This window comes from Melospiza georgiana, chromosome 3 (genome assembly GCF_028018845.1).
Source record: "Melospiza georgiana isolate bMelGeo1 chromosome 3, bMelGeo1.pri, whole genome shotgun sequence".
Classification (NCBI taxonomy): domain Eukaryota; kingdom Metazoa; phylum Chordata; class Aves; order Passeriformes; family Passerellidae; genus Melospiza; species Melospiza georgiana.
The window spans coordinates 1,462,119-1,485,468 of record NC_080432.1 but is presented as its reverse complement, the minus strand read 5'-3'; the positions used below and the strand labels follow the sequence as shown (position 1 = coordinate 1,485,468).

General features: G+C 52.7%; 1 protein-coding gene across 1 annotated transcript in view; it reads right to left on the bottom strand.

Moving 5' to 3' along the window:
* Positions 1-4,082: 4,082 nt before the first annotated feature.
* SCARA5 (scavenger receptor class A member 5) overlaps positions 4,083-23,350 on the bottom strand; it is a 30,236-nt gene continuing 10,968 nt past the window's right edge. Inside the window, exons 4-8 of the mRNA XM_058021816.1 lie at positions 18,349-18,429; positions 13,124-13,222; positions 7,579-7,641; positions 5,702-5,893; positions 4,083-4,219 (exon numbers count right to left, since the gene is read on the bottom strand). Of these exons, the coding sequence (XP_057877799.1) occupies positions 4,083-4,219; positions 5,702-5,893; positions 7,579-7,641; positions 13,124-13,222; positions 18,349-18,429 (572 nt within the window). The remainder of the gene's footprint in view (positions 4,220-5,701; positions 5,894-7,578; positions 7,642-13,123; positions 13,223-18,348; positions 18,430-23,350) is intronic.

Sequence of the window (23,350 nt, the reverse complement as noted above, 5' to 3'; positions counted from 1 at the left end):
TCCCGGTGCCGATCCCAAGGAAATTCCCGGGGAATTCCTGGATCCTTTTCCCGGTGCCGATCCCAAGGAAATTCCCGGGGAATCCCTGGATCCTTTTCCCGGTGCCGATCCCAAGGAAATTCCCGGGGAATCCCTGGATCCTTTTCCCGCCTTTTCCGGCCGTTTTCGGGCGCCGCGTTCGAACCCCGCGCGCGCGCCGGCCCCGCCCCTTCCTGGGGGCGTGGCCAAACACCAAATATGGCGCGAGGGGGCGGGGATGTGGGCGTGGCCAGATCCGCGCGGGGCGTGATCAGAGCCGGGGGCGTGGCCGAGCGCTGGCGGGGTGACGTAAGCGGCGCGCGCAGTGTGGGGGCGTGGCCAGCGCGGGGTGGGCGTGGCTTGGGGCGGTCCCGAGGGGTTTTGGGGCGGCCCCAAACGCAGCGCGGGGGATTTGGTGCGCTCCGGGGGCTCCGCGGGGCTGGGAAGGGTCAAAGAGGGGAGAAGGGATGCCCAGGAATTTGGGGGGGCGGTGTGGGGGTCGGTGGAAACACATAAATGCCCGAAAACCCCATAAAAACCCCAAATATACCTCTAAACCCCAAAAACCCCAAAAATCCCCTTAAACCCCCATAAAACCCCATAAATGCGATAAAAACCCCGTAAATGTCCATAAAACCCCATAAAACCCCCATAAACCCTGATAAAACCCCATAAACCCCCACAAACTCCATAAAAGCCCATAAATACCCATAAACCCCTATAAAACCCCATAAATACCCCAAACCCCTATAAAACCCCTAAAATATCCCATAAACACCATTAATCCCGTAATGCCCCATTAAACCCCATAAACACCATAAACCCCCATTAACCCCTTAAACCCCATAAAATCCCCCAAAACCACATAAACTCCATTAATCCCATAAATGCCAATAAATCCCCATAAACCCCCATAAATCCCTCTCAACCCCCATGAAACCCCATAAATGCCCCTAAAACCCCATAAACCACATAAAACTCAAAAAATCCCCCTAAACCCCCAAAAAACCCCATAAATTTTCATAAAATCCATAAAACCCCAAAAATACCCCATAAACCTGGCAAACCAAAAAAGTCTCATAAATGCCATAAACGGCCATAAAAACCCCTTAAATGTCCATAAAACCCCATAAAACCACCATAAACCCTAATAAACCCCCATAAATACCCATAAATCCCTATAAAACCCCATAAATACCCCAAACCCCTATAAAACCCCTAAAATACCCCATAAACACCATTAATCCCATAATGCCCCATTAAACCCCATAAACACCATAAACCCGCATTAACCCCTTAAACCCCATAAAACACCCTAAACCCCATAAACTCCATTAATCCCATAAATGCCAATAAATCCCCATAAATCCCCATAAATCCCTCTCAACCCCCATGAAACCCCATAAATACCCCTAAAACCCCATAAACCGCATAAAACCTAAAAAATCCCCCTGAACCCCCATGAAACCCCATAAATTTCCATAAAATCCATAAAACCGCAAAAATACCCCATAAACCTAGCAAACCAAAAAAGTCCCATAAATGCCATAAACGGCCATAAAAACCCCATAAAACCCCATAAAACCCCCATAAACCCTAATAAAACCCCATAAACCCCCATAAATGCCCTAAAACCCCATGAACTCCATAAAAGCCAATAAATACCCATAAACCCCAATAAAACCCCATAAATACCCCAAACCCCTGTAAAACCCCTAAAATACCCCATAAACCCCACAAACAAAAAAAAAAGCCATAAAGCCCCACAAACCTCCATAAACCCCATAAACCACATAACCCCATAAACCCCATTAATCCCATAATGCCCCATTAAACCCCATAAACACCATAAACCCCCATTAACCCCCGAACCCCATAAAACACCCTAAACCCCGTAAACCCCATAAAATCCCCCAAAACCCCATAAATTCCATAAAAACTCTCAAACCCCTGTAAATTCCATAAAACCCGTAAAAGCCAATAAAACCCCATAAAACCCCATAAATCCCTCTCAACCCCCAGGAAACCCCATAAATGCCCACAAAACCCCAATAAAAATCCCATAAATGCCCTAAACCCCCATAAAACCCCCAAAATTACCTCTAAACGCCATAAACCCCATAAAATCCTCCAGAACCCCATAAACCCCATAAATCCCCCTAAACCTCCATACATCCCCCAAAACCCCCAGAAATGTCCTAAACCCCCATAAAACCCCCAAAATCCCCCAAACCCCATAAATCCCCTGAACCCCCATAAGACCCCCTAAATCCTGATAAACCACATAAAGCCCTATAAAAACCCCATAAACCCCATAAAACCCCATAGACCCCCTAAACCCCCATCCTTGCGTCCCCATAAATCCCCCAAACTCCCATAAAAGCCCCATAAACCTCATTAATATCGAAACCCCATAAAACCACATAAAAATCCCCAAAAAACCCCACAAATCCCCATAAGCCCCCATAAAACCCCATAAACCCTATAAAAACCCCATAAACCCCATAAAACCCCATAAACACAAAAAATAACCCCATAAACCAAAAACAAACCCCATAAATCCCATAACCCCACCGGGAGAAAACCAAATCCTTTATTTCTCTGGGAACGATCCCATTCCTGGGATGCGGATTTGGGATGGATTTGGGGTCGTCCTTTTTGGGATCACCCCAGGCCCCTTCGGGATGGATTTGGGGTTTTCCCCTTTGGGATGGGTTTGGGATTTCTCCCCAGTCTCTTTGGTATGGATTTGGGATTTTCTCTTTTTGGGATGTGTTTGGGATTTCTGCCCAGTCTCTTTGGTATGGATTTGGGATTTTCTCTTTTTGGGATGTGTTTGGGATTTCCCCTCCGGGATGGATTTGGGATTTGCCTTTGGGGCAGGTTTGGAGTTTCCCTTTGGGATGGATTTAGGGTCAGTCCCTTGGGGTCAGCTCCTCTGGGGTGGGTTTGGGGTCAGCCCCTTTTGGGGCGGGTTTGGGATTTCCCTTTTGGGGCAGGTTTGGGGTCAGTCCTTTGGGGCAGGTTTGGGGTCAGTCCATTAGGGGATGGATTTGGGGTCAGTTCCTGGCCCTTTTGGGATGGATTTGGGGTCAGTCCCTTTTTGGGGTGGGTTATAGAACAGTCCCTTGTGGCGGGTTTGGGGTCAGTCCCTTTTGGGATGGATTATGGGGTCAGTCCGTTATGGGATGGGTTTGGGGTCAGTCCCTTTGGGGATGGATTTGGGATTTCTCCTTTGGGTGGGTTTGGGATCAGTCCCTTTGGGCATGGATTTGGGATTTCTCCTTTGGAGTGCGTTTGGGGTCAGTCCCTTATGGGATAGATTTGGGGTCATTCCCTTTATGGGATGGATTTCGTGTCAGTCACTTTGGGATGTCTTTGGGGTCAGTCGCTTTTGGGATGGATTTGGGATTTCTCCTTTGGGTCAGTCCCTTATGGGATAGATTTGGGGTCAGTCCCTTTTGGGGCAGGTTTGGGGTCATTCCGTTATGGGATGGATTTGGGGTCAGTCCCTTGGGGCAGGTTTGGGATTTTCCCTTCAGGATAGGTTTGGGGTTTCTCCTTTTGGGGCGAGTTTGGGGTCATTCCCTGGCCCTTTGGGATGGATTTGGGGTCATTCCCTTTTGGGGTGGGTTTTGGGGTCAGTCCCTATGGGATGGGGTGGATTTGGTGTCAGTCTGTCCGGTCGGTGTCAGTCTGTGCAGTTGGTGTCAGTCTGTCCAGCTTGTGTCAGTCTGTCTGTTCAGTGTCAGTCTGTCCGGTCGGTGTCAGTCTGTTCGGTCGCTGTCAGTCTGTCTGGTCGCTGTCAGTCTGTTCGGTCGCTGTCAGTCTGTCTGGCTGGTGTCAGTCTGTTCGGTCGGTGTCAGTCTGTCCTGCTGATGTCAGTCTGTCCGGTCACTGTCAGTCTGTCCTGCTGGTGTCAGTCTGTCCGGTCGCTGTCAGTCTGTCCGGTTGGTCGGTGTCGGTCTGTCTGGTCACTGTCAGTCTGTCCGGTTGGTCGGTGTCAGTCTGTCCGGTTGCTGTCAGTCTGTCCGGTCGCTGTCAGTCTGTCCGGTTGGTCGCTGTCAGTCTGTCCGGCAGCGCACTCCGGCGTCCTCGGCGTGGCCGCAGTTGGTGCGGCCCCACCCCGAGAAGCTGCAGAGCTCCAGGGACTCCTCGGTGCCCGTGCAGGACACGTCGTCCATCCAGATCTTCCCCGTGCCTGCGGACGGACACACGGACACGGACGGAATTACAGGGATGTCCCCAGGACAGAATTACCGGGGTCCCACAGGAGCCATTCCTGAAACCCAAGGAGCCGTTCCCCGGGATCCCGATGACCCATTCCCGAATCCCACAGGAGCAGTTCCCAATCCCAAATCCTGTTCCCAATCCCACAGGAGCCGTTCCCGAATCCCACAGGAGCAGTTCCCAATCCCAAATCCTGTTCCCAATCCCACAGGAGCCGTTCCCAATCCCACAGGAGCTGTTCCCAATCCCACAGGAGCAGTTCCCAATCCCAAATCCTGTTCCCAATCCCACAGGAGCCATTCCCAATCCCACAGGAGCAGTTCCCAATCCCACAGGAGCCGTTCCCAATCCTACAGGAGCTGTTCCCAATCCCAAATCCTGTTCCCAATCCCACAGGAGCCGTTCCCAATCCCACAGGAGCAGTTCCCAATCCTACAGGAGCAGTTCCCAATCCCTCAGGAGCTGTTCCCAATCCCACAGGAGCTGTTCCCAATCCCACAGGAGCAGTTCCCAATCCCACAGGAGCCATTCCCAATCCTACAGGAGCAGTTCCCAATCCCACAGGAGCCATTCCCAATCCTACAGGAGCAGTTCCCAATCCCACAGGAGCAGTTCCCGAATCCCACAGGAGCAGTTCCCAATCCCACAGGAGCTGTTCCCAATCCAACAGGAGCTGTTCCCAATCCCTCAGGAGCCATCCCCACTCCTGAGGAGCCATTCCCTGGGATCCAGAGGAGCCATTCCCAAATCCCAAGGAGCAGTTCCCAGTCCCAAATCCTGTTCCCAATCCCAAATCCTGTTACTGATCCCGTTCCTGATCCCATTCCCAGTCCCGAGGAGCCATTCCCCATCCCAAATCCCGTTCCCAATCCTGAATCTCGTTCCCAATCCCGAGGAGCCATTCCCAATCCCAAATCCTCTTCCTGAATCCCGTTCCCCATCCTGAATCCTGTTCCCAATCCCAAGCAGCCATTCGCAATGCTGAGGATCCGTTCTCAAATCCCACAGGAGCTGTTCTTGATCCTGAATCCCATTCCCAATCCCGAATCCCGTTCCCAATCCTGAGGAGCCGTTCCCCATCCTGAATCCCATTCCCAATCCCGAATCCCATTCCCAATCCTGAATCCCATTCCCCATCCCGAATCCCGTTCTCGATCCCAAATCCCGTTCCCAGTCCTGAGGAGCCGTTCCCCATCCCGAATCCCATTCCCGATCCTGAATCCCATTCCCAATCCTGAGGAGCTGTTCCCCATCCTGAATCCCATTCCCAATCCCGAATCTCGTTCCCAATCCTGAGGAGCCGTTCCCCATCCCGAATCCCATTCCCAATCCCGAATCCCATTCCCGATCCCGAATCCCGTTCTCGATCCCAAATCCTGTTCCCGGTCCTGAGGAGCCGTTCCCCATCCCGAATCCCATTCCCGATCCTGAATCCCGTTCCTGTTGTTGGCACCTTGTCCGAAGCGCGCCATGCGGAAGACGTCGGCGGCGCCGGGGTAGCCGAGCATGCGGCACGCCACGTCCCCGTCCCGCCCGTCCCAGCCGTCGTCGCACACGGAGCCCCAGCGCCGCTCGTGGAAAATCTCCAGGCGCCCCTCGTGGGCCCCGGAGCCGTTCACCAGGCGCACCGAGCCCTCCGAGGGAACTGCGGGATGGACAGGGGGACACCAGGATGGACATGGGGACACCAGGATGGACATGGGGACAGTAAATGTGGGGACAGGAGCCGTTCACCAGGCGCACCGAGCCCTCCGAGGGAACTGCAGGATGGACAGGGGGACATGGGGACAGTAAACATGGACATGGGGACAGGAGCCGTTCACCAGGCGCACTGAGCCCTCGGAGGGAACTGTGGGACGGACAGGGGGACACCAGGATGGACATGGGGACACCAGAATGGACATGGGGACAGTAAACGTGGGGACAGGAGCCGTTCACCAGGCGCACCGAGCCCTCCGAGGGAACTGCGGGACGGACAGAGGGACACCAGGATGGACACAGGGACAGCAGGATGGACATGGGGACAGTAAGTGTGGCCCCTGGAGCCGTTCACCAGGCGCACCGAGCCCTTGGACGGAACTGTGGGATGGACATGGGGACATGGGGACAGTAAACATGGACATGGGGACAGGAGCCGTTCACCAGGCGCACCGAGCCCTCCAAGGGAACTGTGGGACGGACAGGGGGACATCAGGATGGACATGGGGACACCAGGATGGACATGGGGACAGGAGCCGTTCACCAGCCGCACCGAGCCCTCGGATGGAGCTGGGGACACCAGGAGGGACAGCAGGATGGACATGGGGACACCAGGAGAGACATGGGGACAGCAAACATGGATATGGGGACAGGAGTGGTTCACCAGGCTCACCGAACCCTCACATGGAGCTGGGGATGGCAGGATGGACATGGGGACACCAGGATGGACATGGGGACAGGAGACATTCACCAGCCACACCAAGCCCTCGGATGGAGCTGGGGACACCAGGAGGGACATGGGGACAGCAGCCAGGGGGGTGGGGACAGCACCCATGGCGATGTCGTCCATGGCGGCGTCAGCCTTGGGGACAGCAGCCGGGGGGCATCAGCCACCAGGGACAGCAGCCCTGGGGACAGGAGCTGTGGGGACATCAGCTGTAGGGACATCAGCCATGGGGAAAGCAGCCATGGGGATGTCAGCCCTGGGGACAGCATCCATGGTGACATCATCCATGGGGACATAATCCATGTGACATCATCCAAGGTGATATCATCCATGGTGACATCATCCATGGTGGCATGACCCATGGTGACATCATCCATGGGGACATAATCCATGTGACGTCATCCAAGGTGACGTCATCCATGGGGACATAATCCATGTGACATCATCCAAGGTGACATCATCCATGGGGACATAATCCATGTGACATCATCCATGTTGACATCATCCATGGTGGCATGACCCATGGTGACATCATCCATGGTGAACATCTTCCACAGTGATGTCATCCGCAGCGATGTCATCCATGGTGGAACAATCCATGGCAACATCCCACGGGATTGTGGCATCTCAAAGGGATGGTGATGTCATCCAAGATGACATCATCCAAGCTGACGTCATCCATGGTGGCATCTCCAGGGATGGTGTCCCCAGGGACGTCCCTGGCATTCCATGGGCAATGTCCCCAGGCTGGGACGTCCCTGGAATCGCAGTAGAACCCCGGGATGGTTTTCCCAACATCAGGAATTCCTCTTTCCATCAGGAATTTCCCCTCCCCGGGCTCCCAATTCCCAAAAATCCCCCCAAATTCCGCGCCGGGGTCTCCGTGGGGAGCGCCTGGAACTCACCGGTGCCAGCGGCCGCTCCTCGGTCCCCCCGGTCCCCCTTGTCGCCCTTGGGGCCGCGCTCGCCTGGGGAGAGAGGAGACGGAATTTGGGGGTGCACTGAGCCCCCCACAGCCACCGGGAATCCCCAGAAATCCCCAGAAATTCCCATAAATTCCCAGGAATCCCCATCCCTATTTGATACCCCTGAACCCCCATAAATCCCACTAAATTCCCATAAATTCCCATAAATCCTCATTAATCCTCCAATCCCTCTTTGATGTCCCTGGACCCCCAGAAATCCCCAGAAATCCCCAGAAATTCCCAGGAATTCCCAGGAATTCCCATCCCTCTTTGATTCCCCCTGGAGCCCTAGAAATCCCAATAAATTCCCAGAAATTCTGGGAAACCCGCATCCCTCTTTGATGTCCCTGGACCCCCAGAAATTCCCAGAAATTCCCAGAAATTCCCAGAAATTCTGGGAAACCCGCATCCCTCTTTGATGTCCCTGGACCCCCAGAAATCCCCAGAAATCCCCAGAAATTCCCAGAAATTCCCAGAAATCCCCAGAAATCCCCAGAAATTCCCAGAAATCCGCATCCCTCTTTGGTGCCCCTGGACCCCCAGAAATCCCAATAAATTCCCATAAGTTCCCAGAAATTCCCATCCCTCTTTGACCCCTCCAGACCCCATAAATCCCCCCAAAACCCCCTCACTCCCAATATCCCATTTCCCATCCCTGCTCCCAAAATTGGGAAATCCCAAAAATCCTCTGGCGGAGGGAGGACAAAGGCCTGACGCTCCTGGAATTCCTGACTGCAGATCCCATAAATCCCATCTGGATTTTGGGATGAAATTCCCGATTTGGGGGTGGAAAACCTTGTTTGGGGCTAAAAACGCCTCATTTGGGGGTCGGGCTGGGAATTCCCAAATCCCTGAGGGAGCACCAGGAAATCATGGAACGGTGTCCATGGAATAGGGCGATGCCAGGGGGGATAAACATTCCTGCCCCTTTGATATCCTGGGAATTATTCAATATTCCAGTCATGGCTTAATATCCCAGGAATGATTCAATGTCCCAATTATGGTTTAATATCCCGGGAATGATTCCATATCCCAATCATGGTTTAATATCCCGGGAATGATTCCATATCCCAATCATGATTTAATATCCCAGGAATTATTCCATATCCCAATCATGTTTAATATCCCGGGAATTATTCCATGTCCAAATAATGGTTTAATATCCGGGGAATGATTCCATATCCCAATCATGATTTGATATCTGGGGAATGATTCCATATCCCAATCATGGTTTAATATCCCGGGAATTATTCAATATCCCAGGAATTATTCCATATCCCAATCATGGTTTGATATCCTGGGAATGATTCCATATCCTGGGAATGATTCCATATCCCGGGAATGTTCCAATATCCCAATCATGGTTTAACATCCCGGGAATGATTCAATATCCCAGCCATGGTTTGATATCCTGGGAATGATTCCATATCCCAATCATGGTTTAATTTCCTGGGAATTATTCAGTATCCCAATCATGGTTTAATATCCCAATCATGATTCCATATCCTGGGAATTATTCCATATCCAGTCATGGTTTGATATCCCGGGAATGATTCCATATCCTGGGAATGATTCCATATCCCGGGAATGATTCCATATCCCAATTATTGTTTAATATCCCGGGAATGATTCCATATCCTGGGAATGATTCAATATCCCAATCATGGTTTGATATCCCGGGAATGATTCCATATCCTGGGAATGATTCCATATCCCGGGAATATTTCCATATCCCAATCATGGTTTAATATCCCGGGAATGATTCCATATCCTGGGAATGATTCAATATCCCAATCATGGTTTGATATCCCGGGAATGATTCCATATCCCAGTCATGATTCCATATCCCGGGAATGATTCCATATCCCAATTATTGTTTAATGTCCCGTTAATGACCTCACTAACGAGCTCGGACATTCCTTGGCTCTCCCGGCGCCTCCTCCTCCCTCATTCCCGGCTTTTCCAAGCCCGGATTTGCAGATCCCGGCTTGGCCAGGCCTGGCCCGACCCCAAGGAAAGGCTCGGGGATGCTCCAGGAACAACAAACAACGCCCGAAAACCCGGGAGAAAGGAAAACACGGGATGGGAAACGATCCCAACAGGGCCGAGCCGGGCAGGAAATTCCCGCCCGTTCCCTGGGAGAGCGGGGTCGCTCCCGCGGGCTGTGTGGGACGGGGCTGATGGGATCCAGATGGAAATTCCCGGGAACGGGGCCAGGGATGCGGCTCCCGCCTCGGGACGGGGTCGGGATCACGGAGCGGCCCCGGCTCCTCACATCCAGGAATCGGGATTGGGAAGCGGCAATTCCGGGTTTTGGGAGATTCGTCCCCAAAATGGGGTGGGGGAAAGGGTGGCGTGATCCCAGGAATTCTGGGTTTCTGGGATCAAGGGCACTAAGGATCCATCCCGAGGGATTTTTATGGAATTTGGGGGTGGAAAAGGGAAGGGAGACCCTTCCTGGAGTCCTGAATTCCCAGAGAATCCCTGGATGCCAAAATTCCTTCTCAAGGGGGAGTTGGGATAGGGCTGGATCCAATGGCAGTCTGGGAGAGCTGGGAATGTGCAGCTGGATCAGGGAAGGATCCAGGGAATCCTTGGGGCCGCTTCCCCATCCCAAAGGGGCTCCAGGAGAGCTGGGATTTGGGCAAGGGCTGGAGGGGCAGGAGGCAGGGAATGGCTTCCAGTGGGAAAGGGGAGCTTGGGATGGTGGGATCTTGGGAAGGGATTCCTGGCTGGGCTGGAATTCCCAGAGAATCCCTGGCAGTGTCCCAGGGTGGGTTTGGATCACCCTGGGATGGTGAGAAGTGTCCCTGAGATGGGATTGAAGGTCCAGGGATCCCATCCCAAACCATTCTGGGATTCTGGGATCAAGGACACTCAGGATCCATCCTGAGGGATTTTTATGGAATTTAGGGATGGAAAAAGGAAGGGAGACCCTCCCTGCAGTCCGGAATTCCCAGAGAATCCCTGGATCCCTGGCAGTGTCCAAGAGTGTATTTGGATCACCCTGGGATCGTGGAATGTGGAAGAGGATTCCCATCCCGAAATCCCAAATCCCCAGCTTTTCCCGGTGTCCGTCACCGCTCCGAGAGCAGCAGCAGCAATCCGGGAATGCTGGAATGGTTTGGGTGGGAAGGGACCCTCAATCCCACCCCACTCCAGCCCCGACACCTCTCGTTATTCCCGGGGTGCTCCAACCTTTCCTGGGACACTCCCGGGGATCCAGGGGCAGCCACAGCTTCTCTGTCTCCTTCCTTCCCCCTTTCCCCATCTCTCCCCTTTTCCCTGGAATTTTCCGGTGGGAATAACTCGGTGACTCCGGTGTTGGGGCTGGAGAAGATCCCAAAAATGGGATCCAACTCCCTGAGAGCCTGGAGGGAGCCTCAGGGCTGGGACAGAGCCGGGAATTCGGGAAAAGCCTCTCCCGCTCCGTCCTGCCCGGTGCCTTCCCCCAGCCACCATCAAAGCATTCCAGGCTGTTTTCCCATCTTTTCCCATCTTTTTTTTGGGATTGGGCACAAAATGTAGACCCAGACACAGTGACAGAGACCCTCAGCTCCTCCCACAGATCCACAGGGATGGACGGATCCCAAAATCTTGGGAAAAGCCCCAGGAGAATCCACCAATCCCATTTTTCTGGGTGGAAGCAGGTTGTGCCTCCGTGAACATTCCCAAAAATCTCCACCCTGGGGATGTTCCGGAAGGAATCTTCTCTTATCCCCCCGAATTTATCCCAAAATTCCGATCCCAGCTTGGATTTTTCCCACTCTTCCTTCTTGAGTGCATTCCCTGCATGATGTTTTCCATGGAAAAGTGGGGAGAGTGGGCCTGTCCTCACTTCCCAGGATAATTTTTCCCATTTAGAAATGAGGAAAGAAATTCTCCACTGGGGTGATTTTGAGGAAAAACCCATCGAAAAAGGGAAAACACCAAAGAGGAAAAAGACTTGGGAATCTGCCCTTCCTCTGCCAGGTTGGAGCCGCTCTGGGAGAGGTTTAAACCTGGAATTTTCCATGAGGAGGCTCCTGCACACCCAAAACCCCATCCCAGGATTCCTGGGATGCAATTCCCGAGGAACCGAGGGCTCCTGCCAAGTCCTTGGAGAAGGGTCCTGCAGAAATCCGGGATTTAAGGCAAAGCTTGGCTTTGGATCCGTGCCCAGGCCCGGGTCTGTTTCCCATAAATTCCAGAGAATCCCATAAACTGCCCGAGCGCTGCCAGGGGGGCTGGAATTCCAGTGGAAAAGGGGTCGGATGAAGCCCTGGATCCGACATTCCCGATCTCCCCAGGGGAGGGAGGTGGGGATGGATTTTTGAGGTGGGGGACACATTGGAGTGGGGACAGCAGGGATCCCTGAGATGGGGACGGGACCCGGGAATGGCTTTGGGGTTTTCATGGAATTGCTGAGGTTGGAAAAGCCCTGAGGGATCATCGAGACCAGAGGTGGAGCCCCCATTCCCGGGGGATCAAAATCCGTGGGAATGTGGCACTCGGAGATGTGGATTGGGGTGGGAATGGTTGAACTCGGAGAGCTTTTCCAGCCTCAGCAATTCCATGATTCTTTGCCGAGCAAATCCGGCATCGGGCCCGCAAATCCCAACCCAACCAGCCGGGGACTTTTGGGATCATTTTCTGCATTTAAGGAGCTCTCGGCATGAACCAGTGAGGAAATCCCGACATTCCTGGTGCTCCAGGGATGTGTCCAGGAGTTTTCCAACCTCCTGGAGCAACCGGGGATAGTGGGAGATGTGGAAGGGCGTGGAATTTGAGGATCTTTAAGGTCCCTTCCAACCCAATCCCAATTCCAATTCCAATTCCAATTCCAATTCCAATTCCAATTCCAATTCCAATTCCAATCCCAATCCCAATCCCAGTCCCAATCCCAAACCCAGTCTGAATCCCAGTCCCAATCCCAATCCCAATCCCAATCCCAATCCCAATCCCAATCCCAATCCCAATCCTCTCCAGGTGTTGTTCCCTGCAATTCCCAGCCATTCCCAGGGTGTTTTCCCTTCCCGCCTCCCCAGCAGGAATTTTGAGGCACAAAGAGCGTTTTTTGGGGTTTTCAATCCCGGTTTTGGTTGCAGCTGGGAATTTCCCATCCCAGGTGTCCTGGGACAGCCGTGTCCCGCTAAATCCCGACTTCCTACTCCCACAGTTTTCCTGGGAAGATGGGAAACCACAGCGAGCCAGGAACACCCCAGAAAACACCAGGAGATCATTCCCAAATCCCTGCCGGAGCCCCATGGAATGAGAGGACATCCCAAATCCATCCGTTCCCTCCGCGGTTGGAGCAGGAATTGTTGGGATTCCCAATTGTTGGCAGTTGGAGCAGAAATCGTTGGGATTCCCATTCCTCCAGGAGATCCGGGTGGTTCCCCAGCCAGAGGATCCCCTGGTCCCACTCCCAGGGCTCTGCCCCTCATCCCGGGATCTCCAGAGCCCGTCTGATCCCGGATTCCCGCCCGGAATTCCGCGTCCGTACCTTTGAGCCCCCGCATTCCCGCGGGGCCGCGCGGGCCCAGCTCTCCCGGGTCCCCCTTCAGTCCGCGCGGGCCGGGCAGTCCCCGCTCCCCGGGAAGGCCTGGAATGGGGAGCAGGACACCAAATGAGCCAATTCCAGCGGAATTCCACAATCCTGATGCGGATTGTGAGACCCCGGAGAGTCCATTCCATGCTGGGAAGGATGAAAGTTTGACAAGGAAGTCTCACAGATACCTGTGCTTGGCAGAAAGATTTTTAAATGTAGAGTCTGATGAAGGAATAGAGATGGAAGAAAGTTTTGATAAGAATAAAAGAATTGCTGAGCCAGTCCTACTGGATAACCAAGGAGGCAAAGGGTGTGTGAGTTAGAAGGGGTTTGTATGGCTTAGAGCAAAGGATAAACCCACCCCAAACACGGAGATGTTTGTACCAAGACGAAAACATTTTTTAGCACAGGCAAACAAGTAGCAAAAAAGGTCTCAGAATTTTCCACTGCAAGAAAACTGAAAAACAACTTCTAGCTTAAACTGCAATGCACTGACTGTTAGTGACAGAACAGTAACATGAGTATGGTAATTACAGTAGTTATGATGGGCTGTAGGTGATAGTTAAGGAGTAGATTCATTCTACTGTATTAAGATGCTCAGCAAAGAAAAGTGTATAATGCATTGTAACCAAAAGAAAAATATAGAATGCATTGTAACCAAAAATATATCATGCATTGTAACCAAAAGAAAAGTATATAATGCATTTGTAGCCAAAAGAAAAATATATAATGCATTTAAACCAAAACAAAAGTATATAATGCAATGTAAACAAAAATATATAATGCATTTTAACCAAAATAAAAGTATATAATGCATTTGTAACCAAAATAAAAAGATAAAATGCATTGTAACCAAAAATAAAAGTATATAATGCAATGTAACAAAAAGAAAAGTATATAATACATTGTAACCAAAAGAAAAATATGTAATGCAATGTAACCAAAAGAAAAGTATATAATGCATTGTAACCAAAAGAAAAGTATATAATGCATTTGTAGCCAAAAGAAAAATATATAATGCATTTAAACCGAAACAAAAGTATATAATGCAATGTAAACAAAAATATATAATGCATTGTAACCAAAATAAAAGTATATAATGCATTGTAACCAAAATAAAAATATAAAATGCATTGTAACCAAAAATAAAAGTATATAATGCAATGTAACGAAAAGAAAAGTATATAATGCATTGTAACCAAAAGTATATAATGCATTTGTAACCAAAATAAAAATATAAAATGCATTGTAACCAAAAATAAAAGTATATAATGCAATGTAACAAAAAGTATATAATACATTGTAACCAAAAGAAAAATATGTAATGCAATGTAACCAAAAGAAAAGTATATAATACATTGTAACCAAAGGTATATAATGCATTGTAACCAAAAGAAAAGTATATAATGCATTATAACCAAAAGAAAAGTATATAATGCAATGTAACCAAAAGAAAAATATGTAAAGGATTTGTAGCCAAAAGAAAAATATATAATGCATTGTAACCAAAAGAAAAGTATAGAATGCAATGTAACCCAAAGAAAAGTATATAATGCAATGTAAACAAAAGTATATAATACAATGTAACCAATCCCAGATTTTATCCCTCATCCTGCAGAGGCTCAAATCCCAAAAGCTGAAAACAATCAGGAGCCAAGACAATGCGAACGAGGAATTGTATTGGAAAAATAACGGGGGGGGAAATGCCTGGAGCCCTGCATCCCTCATTTCGGCTCTTACAGTCCCATCCTTTCTTGCGCTTCCCTGGGATCCAGGATGGATTTATCCGGGTGCTAAGGAATTCCTGAGCATCCTTAGGCTGGGATGGAGCCAAACGGGGCTCCAAAGCTGGAGATCAAGAGAGGGAAAGCAGGATCCATCCCGAGAAATTGGGATGTGTCCCCTGTGAGCCCCAGGTCTCCAGGATCCATGTTGTCCAAGGGGGTGGATGCTTGCTGAAGCGGGGGATGGAATGCCCAGGGGTGAGCATTCCCCACCTCTGGGAGGTGGGGATTGGGCTGGAGTTCGGGAATTCCTTCACAGGGGACACATCCAAACCTTGGAGGTGACCTCCATCCACCTGAGACCTGGATCTGGATCTGGATCTGGATCTGGATCTGGATCTGGATCTGGACCTGGACATGGATCTGGACATGGACATGGATCTGGACCAGACCTGGATCTGCTCCTGGACCTGGATCTAGATCTGCTCCTGGACCTGGATCCAGATCTGGATCTGGTCCAGGTCCCAGACCTGAACCTGGACCCAGATCTGGATCTGCTCCTGGTCCCGGACCTGGTGCTGGACCTGGATTTTGACCTGGATCTTTATCCAGTCCTGGACCTGGATCTGGATCTGGTCATGCACCTGGTGCTGGACCTGGATTTTGACCTGGATCTTTATCCGGTCCTGGATCTGGATCTGGTCATGAACCTGGTCCTGGACCTGGATCTGGTCTTGGTCTTGAACCTTGACCTGGGTCTAAACCCAGTTGTGGATCTGTTCCTGGACCTGGTTCTGATCCTGAAACTGGACCTGTATCTGGGTCTGGATCTGAAATCTGGACTTGGATCTGGACCTGGATCTGCAACTAGTCCTGGAGCCCAGCTTGGTCCTGGACCTGGATCCAGATCTGGCTCCGGGGTGGAGGGAGGGACCCTGTGCTGGAGACGGGATCTGCTGGGACCTGGGGATGATCCCATGGGATCGATCCATGCGGGATTCATCCCGAGTCTGAGCCGGGCTTGGATCCAAAGCTCCACCAGGACCTAAGCCTGGTCTGTCCCCATGGAGGGAGCCCTGGGTTCCCCGGCACCGCTGCTCCCGCCCTGCCTGGGCCAGGCTTTTCCAAACTTAGCCACGATTTTCCTCTGGTTTACGAGGAAAAAAATCCTCCAGGAGGAATTCCAGCCCTGGCTCCAGCAGGGATTGTCCCCAGCTCCGACCCTTCCCTGCTGTGTCCGTCCCCAGGAGGGATCAGGACCTGGATTTCTGCGGGATGGGGGCAGGAGGGTGGATTTTCCATGGAAAAGGGGATTTTCCATGGAAAAGGGGATTTTCCATAAAAAATGGGATTTTCCAGGGATACACCTGAGCCCAACCTTCTCAGATCCAAAGGGTGGTGCCTGCATCCTGAAAAACTCCAGGAAAAGACTTAAAAATCGTGGCTCTTCCCGAAGGTGAACCCTCCTGGGGTTGCTTTGTTTTTCTGTTTGAACAAGAAAAAAATGGGGAACAAAAAAAAGGAAAACCAAGGAAAAGAGCCAATATAATTCCGAGGGTTGTTACACCCAAGAAAAACAGCCACGAGTCCGTCAGTGCCAGAAATTCCAGCTGGAGGGAGCAGGAACGCGGGCAGCTGGAGGGGCTGGCCCAGGCAGATCGGATTTCCAGGCTGGCTCTGCCTCGCTGGGCTGGGCCAGGGAAGGAGCGATCCCAAAATCCCAGGGTTTGAGCCCAAAGCAGCCCCAGCAAGGTCACAGGGCCTCAGAATCCTTGGAGCAGAGGATTCCAGGCATGGATCTGGATTTGGAGCTGGGTCTGGGTCTGGATTTGGAGCTGGATCTGGATCTGGATCTGGATCAGGGTCTGGGTCTGAGTCAGGGTCTGGGTCTGGATCTGGGTCTGGATCTGGGTCAGGGTCTGGATCTGGATCCAAATCTGGATCTGTGTCTGGGTCTGGATCTGTGTCTGGATTTGGGTCTGGATCTGAGTCTGGGTCTGGATCTGGGTCTGGATCAAAATCTGGATCCAAATCTGGATCTGGATCTGGATCTGAATCTGGGTCTGGATCTGGATCTGAATCTGGGTCTGGGTCTGGATCTGGATCTGGATCTGGATTTGGGTCTGGATCTGAGTCTGAGTCTGGGTCTGGGTCTGGATCTGGGTCTGGATCCAAATCTGGATCTGGATCTGGATCTGAGTCTGGGTCTGGATCTGGGTCTGGATCTGAGTCTGGGTCTGGGTCTGGATCTGGATCTGGATCTGGATCTGGGTCTGGGTCTGGGTCTGGATCTGGATCTGAGTCTGGGTCAGGGTCTGGATCTGGGTCAGGGTCTGGGTCTTGGTCTGGACCTGCCTCTGACATCCAGAGTCCTGTGGGGTGGGTTTGGAGCAGGGGATCACAGGGATTGGTCTGGACCTGGACCTGAAACTGGTCCTGATCCTGGATCTGGACCTGGTTTTGAATCTGGATGTGGATCCAGATCTGAACTGGCACCTGAATCTGGTCCTGGAGCTGGTCCTGGACCTTGACCAGGCCTTGGACGTTGAACTGGACCTGGATCTGGATCGACATGTGGGCCTGGACTTGGACCTGAACCTGGATTTAGATCTGGACCTACACCTGAACCCAGACTTTAACCTGGCTATGAGTCCAAAGCTGGATCTGGATCTGGATCTGGATCCACATCTGGATCTGGATCTAGTCCTTGATCTGGATCCACATCTGGACCTGGACCTGGACCTGGATCCAAACTTGGCTCTGCTCCTGGCCCTGGAGCTCCATCCTGTGGATCCCAGGGGATCCCTGCTCCCGGCACGATGGATCCCGTCACCTCCACGGGACAAAGTTGTCCCCGGGGGGATCCTGCCCCTGCTCCGAGCCATTCCCAGCCCTTGGAAGCAGAGCAGCATTCCCAGGTTTCCTTCAAATCAGAAACAGCTGGAGCCAAGTCTTCCTCAGGGTGGGAATGTCCTCTGGTGGCTTCCAATGGAATTCCTCCCCAAAACAATGGAACTGAGAAGGGAGGGTGGGGAAATTTGCATTATTGGCATTGGAAAAAGAAAATCCTGGAAAAATCTTGGAGCCAAGGCCCCTCTGTCAGATTCCTGGGATCTGCTGGAGGGATCCAGCAGCAATTCCAGCCCTGGTGCCGTGGAAAGCTCCGTTTGGGAATGGGGTGGCCAATTCCTGCTCCAGCCTGGCTGGGACACCCTGGAAATCTGGGAATATCAGCACGGATTTCCTGGAGCCGGGCGGGCCGTGAGGTTTTTCCCTCCAGGATGGATGTTCCAGGATCCAAGAGAGCAGATCCATCCTGGTGTCCCTCAGGAGCTGGGACATCCCAAGGGATGGGTGGGGATCACCGGGGGCTGCCCCGGTGGGTTTGGATCAGCCGGGATATCTCAGGATGGGGTTTGGGAGGGGTTTTATGGACACCGGGAATGTTCTCCTTACCTCGGGGCCCGGGGAGGCCGGGCAGGCCGGGTTCCCCCTCCATCCCCTCCGTGCCTCGGTCTCCTTTGGGTCCCGGCGGCCCTGGAACACAACGGGAGGGCGGGAATCACATCCCGGAGTCGGGAATGTGCATGAGGAGCTCTCCAGGATCACATCCCGGAGTCAGGAATGTGCATGAGGAGCTCTCCAGGATCACATCTCGGAGTCAGGAATGTGCATGAGGAGCTCCAGGAGATTCAGGATCACATCCCAGAGTTGGGAATGTGCATGAGGAGCTCCAGGAGATCCAGGATCACATCCCAGAGTCAGGAATGTGCATGAGGAGCTCCAGGAGATCCAGGATCACATCCTGGAGTCGGGAATGTGCAGCAGGAGCTCCAGGAGCTCCAGGATCACATCCCGGAGTCAGGAATGTGCAGCAGGAGCTCCAGGAGATTCAGGATCACATCCCAGAGTTGGGAATGTGCAGCAGGAGCTCCAGGATCACATCCCGGGGTTGGGAATGTGCAGCAGGAGATCCAAGAGATCCAGGATCACATCCCGGAGTCGGGAATATGCAGCAGGAGCTACAGGAGATCCAGGATCACATCCCGGGGTCGGGAATGAGCACCAGGAGCTCCAGGAGATCCAGGATCACACCCCAGAGTTGGGAATATGCAGCAGGAGCTCCAGAAGATCCAGGATCACATCCCAACATTGGGAATGTGCAGCAGGAGATCCAGAAGAACCAGGATCACATCCCAGAGTCAGGAATGTGCAGCAGGAGCTCCAGGAAATGCAGGATCACATCCCAGAGTCAGGAATGTGCAGCAGGAGCTCCAGGAGATGCAGGATCACATCCCGGGGTCGGGAATGTGCAGCAGGAGATCCAGGATCACATCCCGGAGTCGGGAATGAGCAGCAGGAGCTCCAGGAGATCCAGGATCACATTCTGGAGTTGGGAATGAGCAGCAGGAGCTCCAGGAGATCCAGGATCACCAAGAAATGTGGGAACAAAGCCAGGACAAAGCAGTTTTCCATTATTTTAAACTTCTGGGATTTGCGGATCCGAAATTCCAAGCTGGATCCCACCAACCTTTTGGCTCCAAGTGCCAGGAAAATTCACCTGGAAGCTCCACCTTGAGCATGACTCTGGGAATTTTCCTTTGGACCAAAAGCAGAGACATTCCCAATGAAATGATTGCAAGAAATCAGGGAAAATACAGATTTTGGGAATGTTCATAGGATCCTGGAATTTTGGGGCCTGGAAAGGATTTTAAGGATCATCCAGGGACAGGGACACTTTCCATTTGTCCAGCTGGGATGATCCTCTGGGAATTCTGGAGATGATCCCTGAGGAGAGGATTGACAGCGGGATTTTGGTGAAATCCCAGGAATGCACACAAAATTCCAATCCTGGGTTTTATCCCTCATCCTGCAAAGGCTCAAATCCCAAAAGCTGAAAATAATGGGCAGCCAAAACAATGGGAAGAAGGAATTTGAAGAGAAAAATAACAGGGGGAAAAAAATATTCCTGGGATGAGAGACAACAGGGCAGGGAGAAGCTGGGAAGGGTCATTCCCACCCATCCAGGGCGAGGACTGGGAACTGTTTTCTGCGAAATCCTAAAAGCCGGGAACTCGGGAAGCTGAGACCCAGGCAGGGCTCTGGGAGCTGGAAAAGGGGCAGGAAGGGCAGGGATGTGTTTAAATGGATCAGGAATTGGGATCTGGGAATGCTCTGTAGGAATCCGTGGGATCCGGAGTGGGATCTGGAGTGGGATCCTGAACCACGTCAAGGTTGGGAAGCATCCCAACTGGAGATGGTTTGGAATAGGAAAGGATGATGGGAAACTTGGAATTACCAGCCCTGGCTGTCTCTTTCCCAGGGAATCAACAGCTCCAGGGGCTGAGGGGATGAGGGATGGACCCCAGATCCCGGGAATGGACTCTGGATCCCGGGGATGGATCCCAGACCTTGGGATGGACCCCAGATCCCAGGGATGGACCCCAGACCCTGGGAATGGACCTCAGATCCTGAGGAAGGACACTGGATCCTGGGAATGGACTCTGGATCCCTGGGATGGACCCCAGACCCTTGGGATGGACCCCAGACCCTTGGGATGGACCCTAGACCTTGGGATGGACCCCAGACCCTTGGGATGGACCCTAGACCTTGGGATGGACCCCAGACCCTTGGGATGGACCCCAGATCCTGAGGATGGACACTGGATCCCGAGGATGGACCCCAGACCCTTGGGATGGACCCCAGATCCCAGGGATGGACCCCAGACCCTGGGAATGGACCTCAGATCCTGGGAATGGACCCAGATCCTGAGGATGGACACTGGATCCTGGGAATGGACTCTGGATCCCTGGGATGGACCCCAGACCTTGGGATGGATCCCAAACCTTGGGATGGGCACTTCCAGGGATGAGGCAGCCTCAGATTTTCTGGAATGCTCCCGGGGATGGTCCCATCCCAGGAGCAGCTCTTGGGACCCGGGGAGCAGCTGGGCTGGAGGAAAACCGGGAATGTTGGCTGGGAGAGGCTCCGGAGCATTCCCAGCTCTTCCCACCCCACAGCTCCTGAGGGTCACACCTGGGAAATCCCATTCCTGCTTCCCACCCTCCAATCCCAGAGGGATGAGGCATTTCCTGAGGGATGGGACTGCCCTGTCACCTTTGGGACCTGCTGGGATCCAGGACATCCCACCCAGGGATCCACTGAGCAGATCCCAGGAATTCTCCCTCGTGATGACTCCCAAGATGGGAGTCACCAAAAACTCCCGAAATTCCCAAAACTCTGAAAGTCTCTGAAAACTTCTCCGTGTTGTCCTTCCCCAGCCACGGGAGGTGCTTGGAGCAATCCTTGGATGCTGGAGAGGAGCCTGGGGACCTTCCCAAGCTGCCACCACCCAATTCCAGGATCCAGGATAGCCGAGGATTTGGGGAGAAGGAAAAGGCCCCCCCAGGCAGGGAAGGGCTCGGCCAAACCCAGCCGGGAACAGGACGGACTCACCCAAGGACATCTGGAGCTGGGATGGCTCCAGCTGGGCACGAGGCCCCAGGAATCGTCCATGGGATGGGAGGAGAGGGAAGTTTGGGATGCCAGGAATGTGTCAGGGCTGATAAATCCGGTGCCGGCCCTCGGGGAAGGGTCTGGTTTGGGATAACGTGATTCCAGGGCTCCGAGACGGGTCCCACCCTTGGTGGCTTCATCCCAGAGCAGGTGACGTCATTCCCACAGATGGGGAGGGAAAAGTGGGATCCAAGAGCGGGGAAATAGGGAAATATCGAAGTGATTGGGGCAGGGTGATCCCAGCATCCCAAAACATCCCAAAAACATCCCAAAAACAGGGATCGGGAGCCAGGGTCCCCCGGGATGAGGGGCAGCACCCCAGGAGCTGTTGGTATTCCGGAGGGATGGATCTCCTGGAGCTCCTGGGGATCCACCACATCATCAGCAGCTGGAAAAAGGGGAACAAGTGCCTTGGCACTGGAATTCCCTGGCCTTGGAACTCCAGCTGGAATTCCAGCAAAATACATCCCTCATTCTGCAAAGGCTCAAATCCCAAAAGCTGAAAATGATCAGGACACAAAACACCAGGAAGAGGGAATTTGGGGAAAAAAATAACAGGGGAAAAAATATTCCTGGGATGAGAGACAACAGGGCAGGGAGAGGCCGGGAAGGGTCATTCCCACCCATCCAGGGCGAGGACTGGGAGCTGTTTTCTGACAAATCCCAAAAGCCGGGAACTCGGGAAGCTGAGACCCAGGCAGGGCTCTGGGAGCTGGAAAAGGGGCAGGAAGGGCAGGGATGTGTTTAAATAGATCAGGAATTGGGATCTGGGAATGCTCTGTAGGAATCTGTGGGATCCGGAGTGGGATCCGGAGTGGGATCTGGAGTGGGATCCTGGAATTCCAGCTGGAAGCATCAGGAATGAGCAACAACAGCCCGTGGGGTCTCCGCAGGAGCAGCAGGTGGAAAACGGGGCAGGAGCTGCTCCCAACCTCCTGCTCCGCCCTGGAGCTCCCACTGGGATCTCCTGGGTTTCTCCATGGATTTCCTCCTCCCTGGCACGGCATTCCCAGAGAAACTCGGGCTGCCCCTGGGTCCCTGGAAGTGTCCAAGGCCAGGCTGGACAAGGCTGGGAGCAGCCTGGGACAGTGGGGGGTGTTGGAGTTGGAACAGGATGGGATTCAAGGGCCCTTCCCACTCCAACAATTCCGGGATTTGGGAAGGGCTGAGGGTGGGAAATGAAGAGAAGATGGGATGGGGGAGGTTGGTTTTTCCTGGCAGCTTTGAGGGAACCTTGGGAGATTCCTTCCAAACCATGGATGGGGAATATTTGGAGAGTCCAAGGGCATGGAGACACCTGAGTGGGGATGGATGGGGATGGATCTGGGACCTTCCTGACTGGAGAGACCTGGAGGGGCTGGAGCGTGTCCAGGGAAGGGAACGGAGCTGGGAAAGGAATGGAGCCCCAGGAGGGGCTGAGGGAGCTGGGAAGGGGCTGAGATGGAGAAAAGGAGGCTCAGGGGGGACCTTCTCCCTCTCCACAACTTCATGAATAGTTGGAGCTGGTTGGGATTTAGCATCTGCTCCCAAGAAACAAGAAATGGGATGAGGAAAGGTCCTCAGGCTGCACCAGAGAAGGTTTAGCTGGATATTGGGAACAATTCCTTCATGGAAAGGGCTGGGAAGGGTTGGACAGGCCCTGGGTGGTTTGGAGTCCCCATCTCTGATGGGATTAAAATCCACTTGGATTTGGGGGGACGTGGATCAGTGGTGGTGACCAGCTGGACTCCATGACCTTGGAGAGCCTTTCCAACCTCAACAACTCCACTGGAGCTGTTCTCCAACTGGACAATCCAGGGATTCTCCAATCCCTGAGCACCCACAGACACATCCCATGGGGACCATTCCTGATCTCACCACACACCCTGGATCACAGAGATGTTCCAGATCATTCCCACCATTCACCCCCGATCACAGAGATGTTCCAGAGGATTCCCACCAC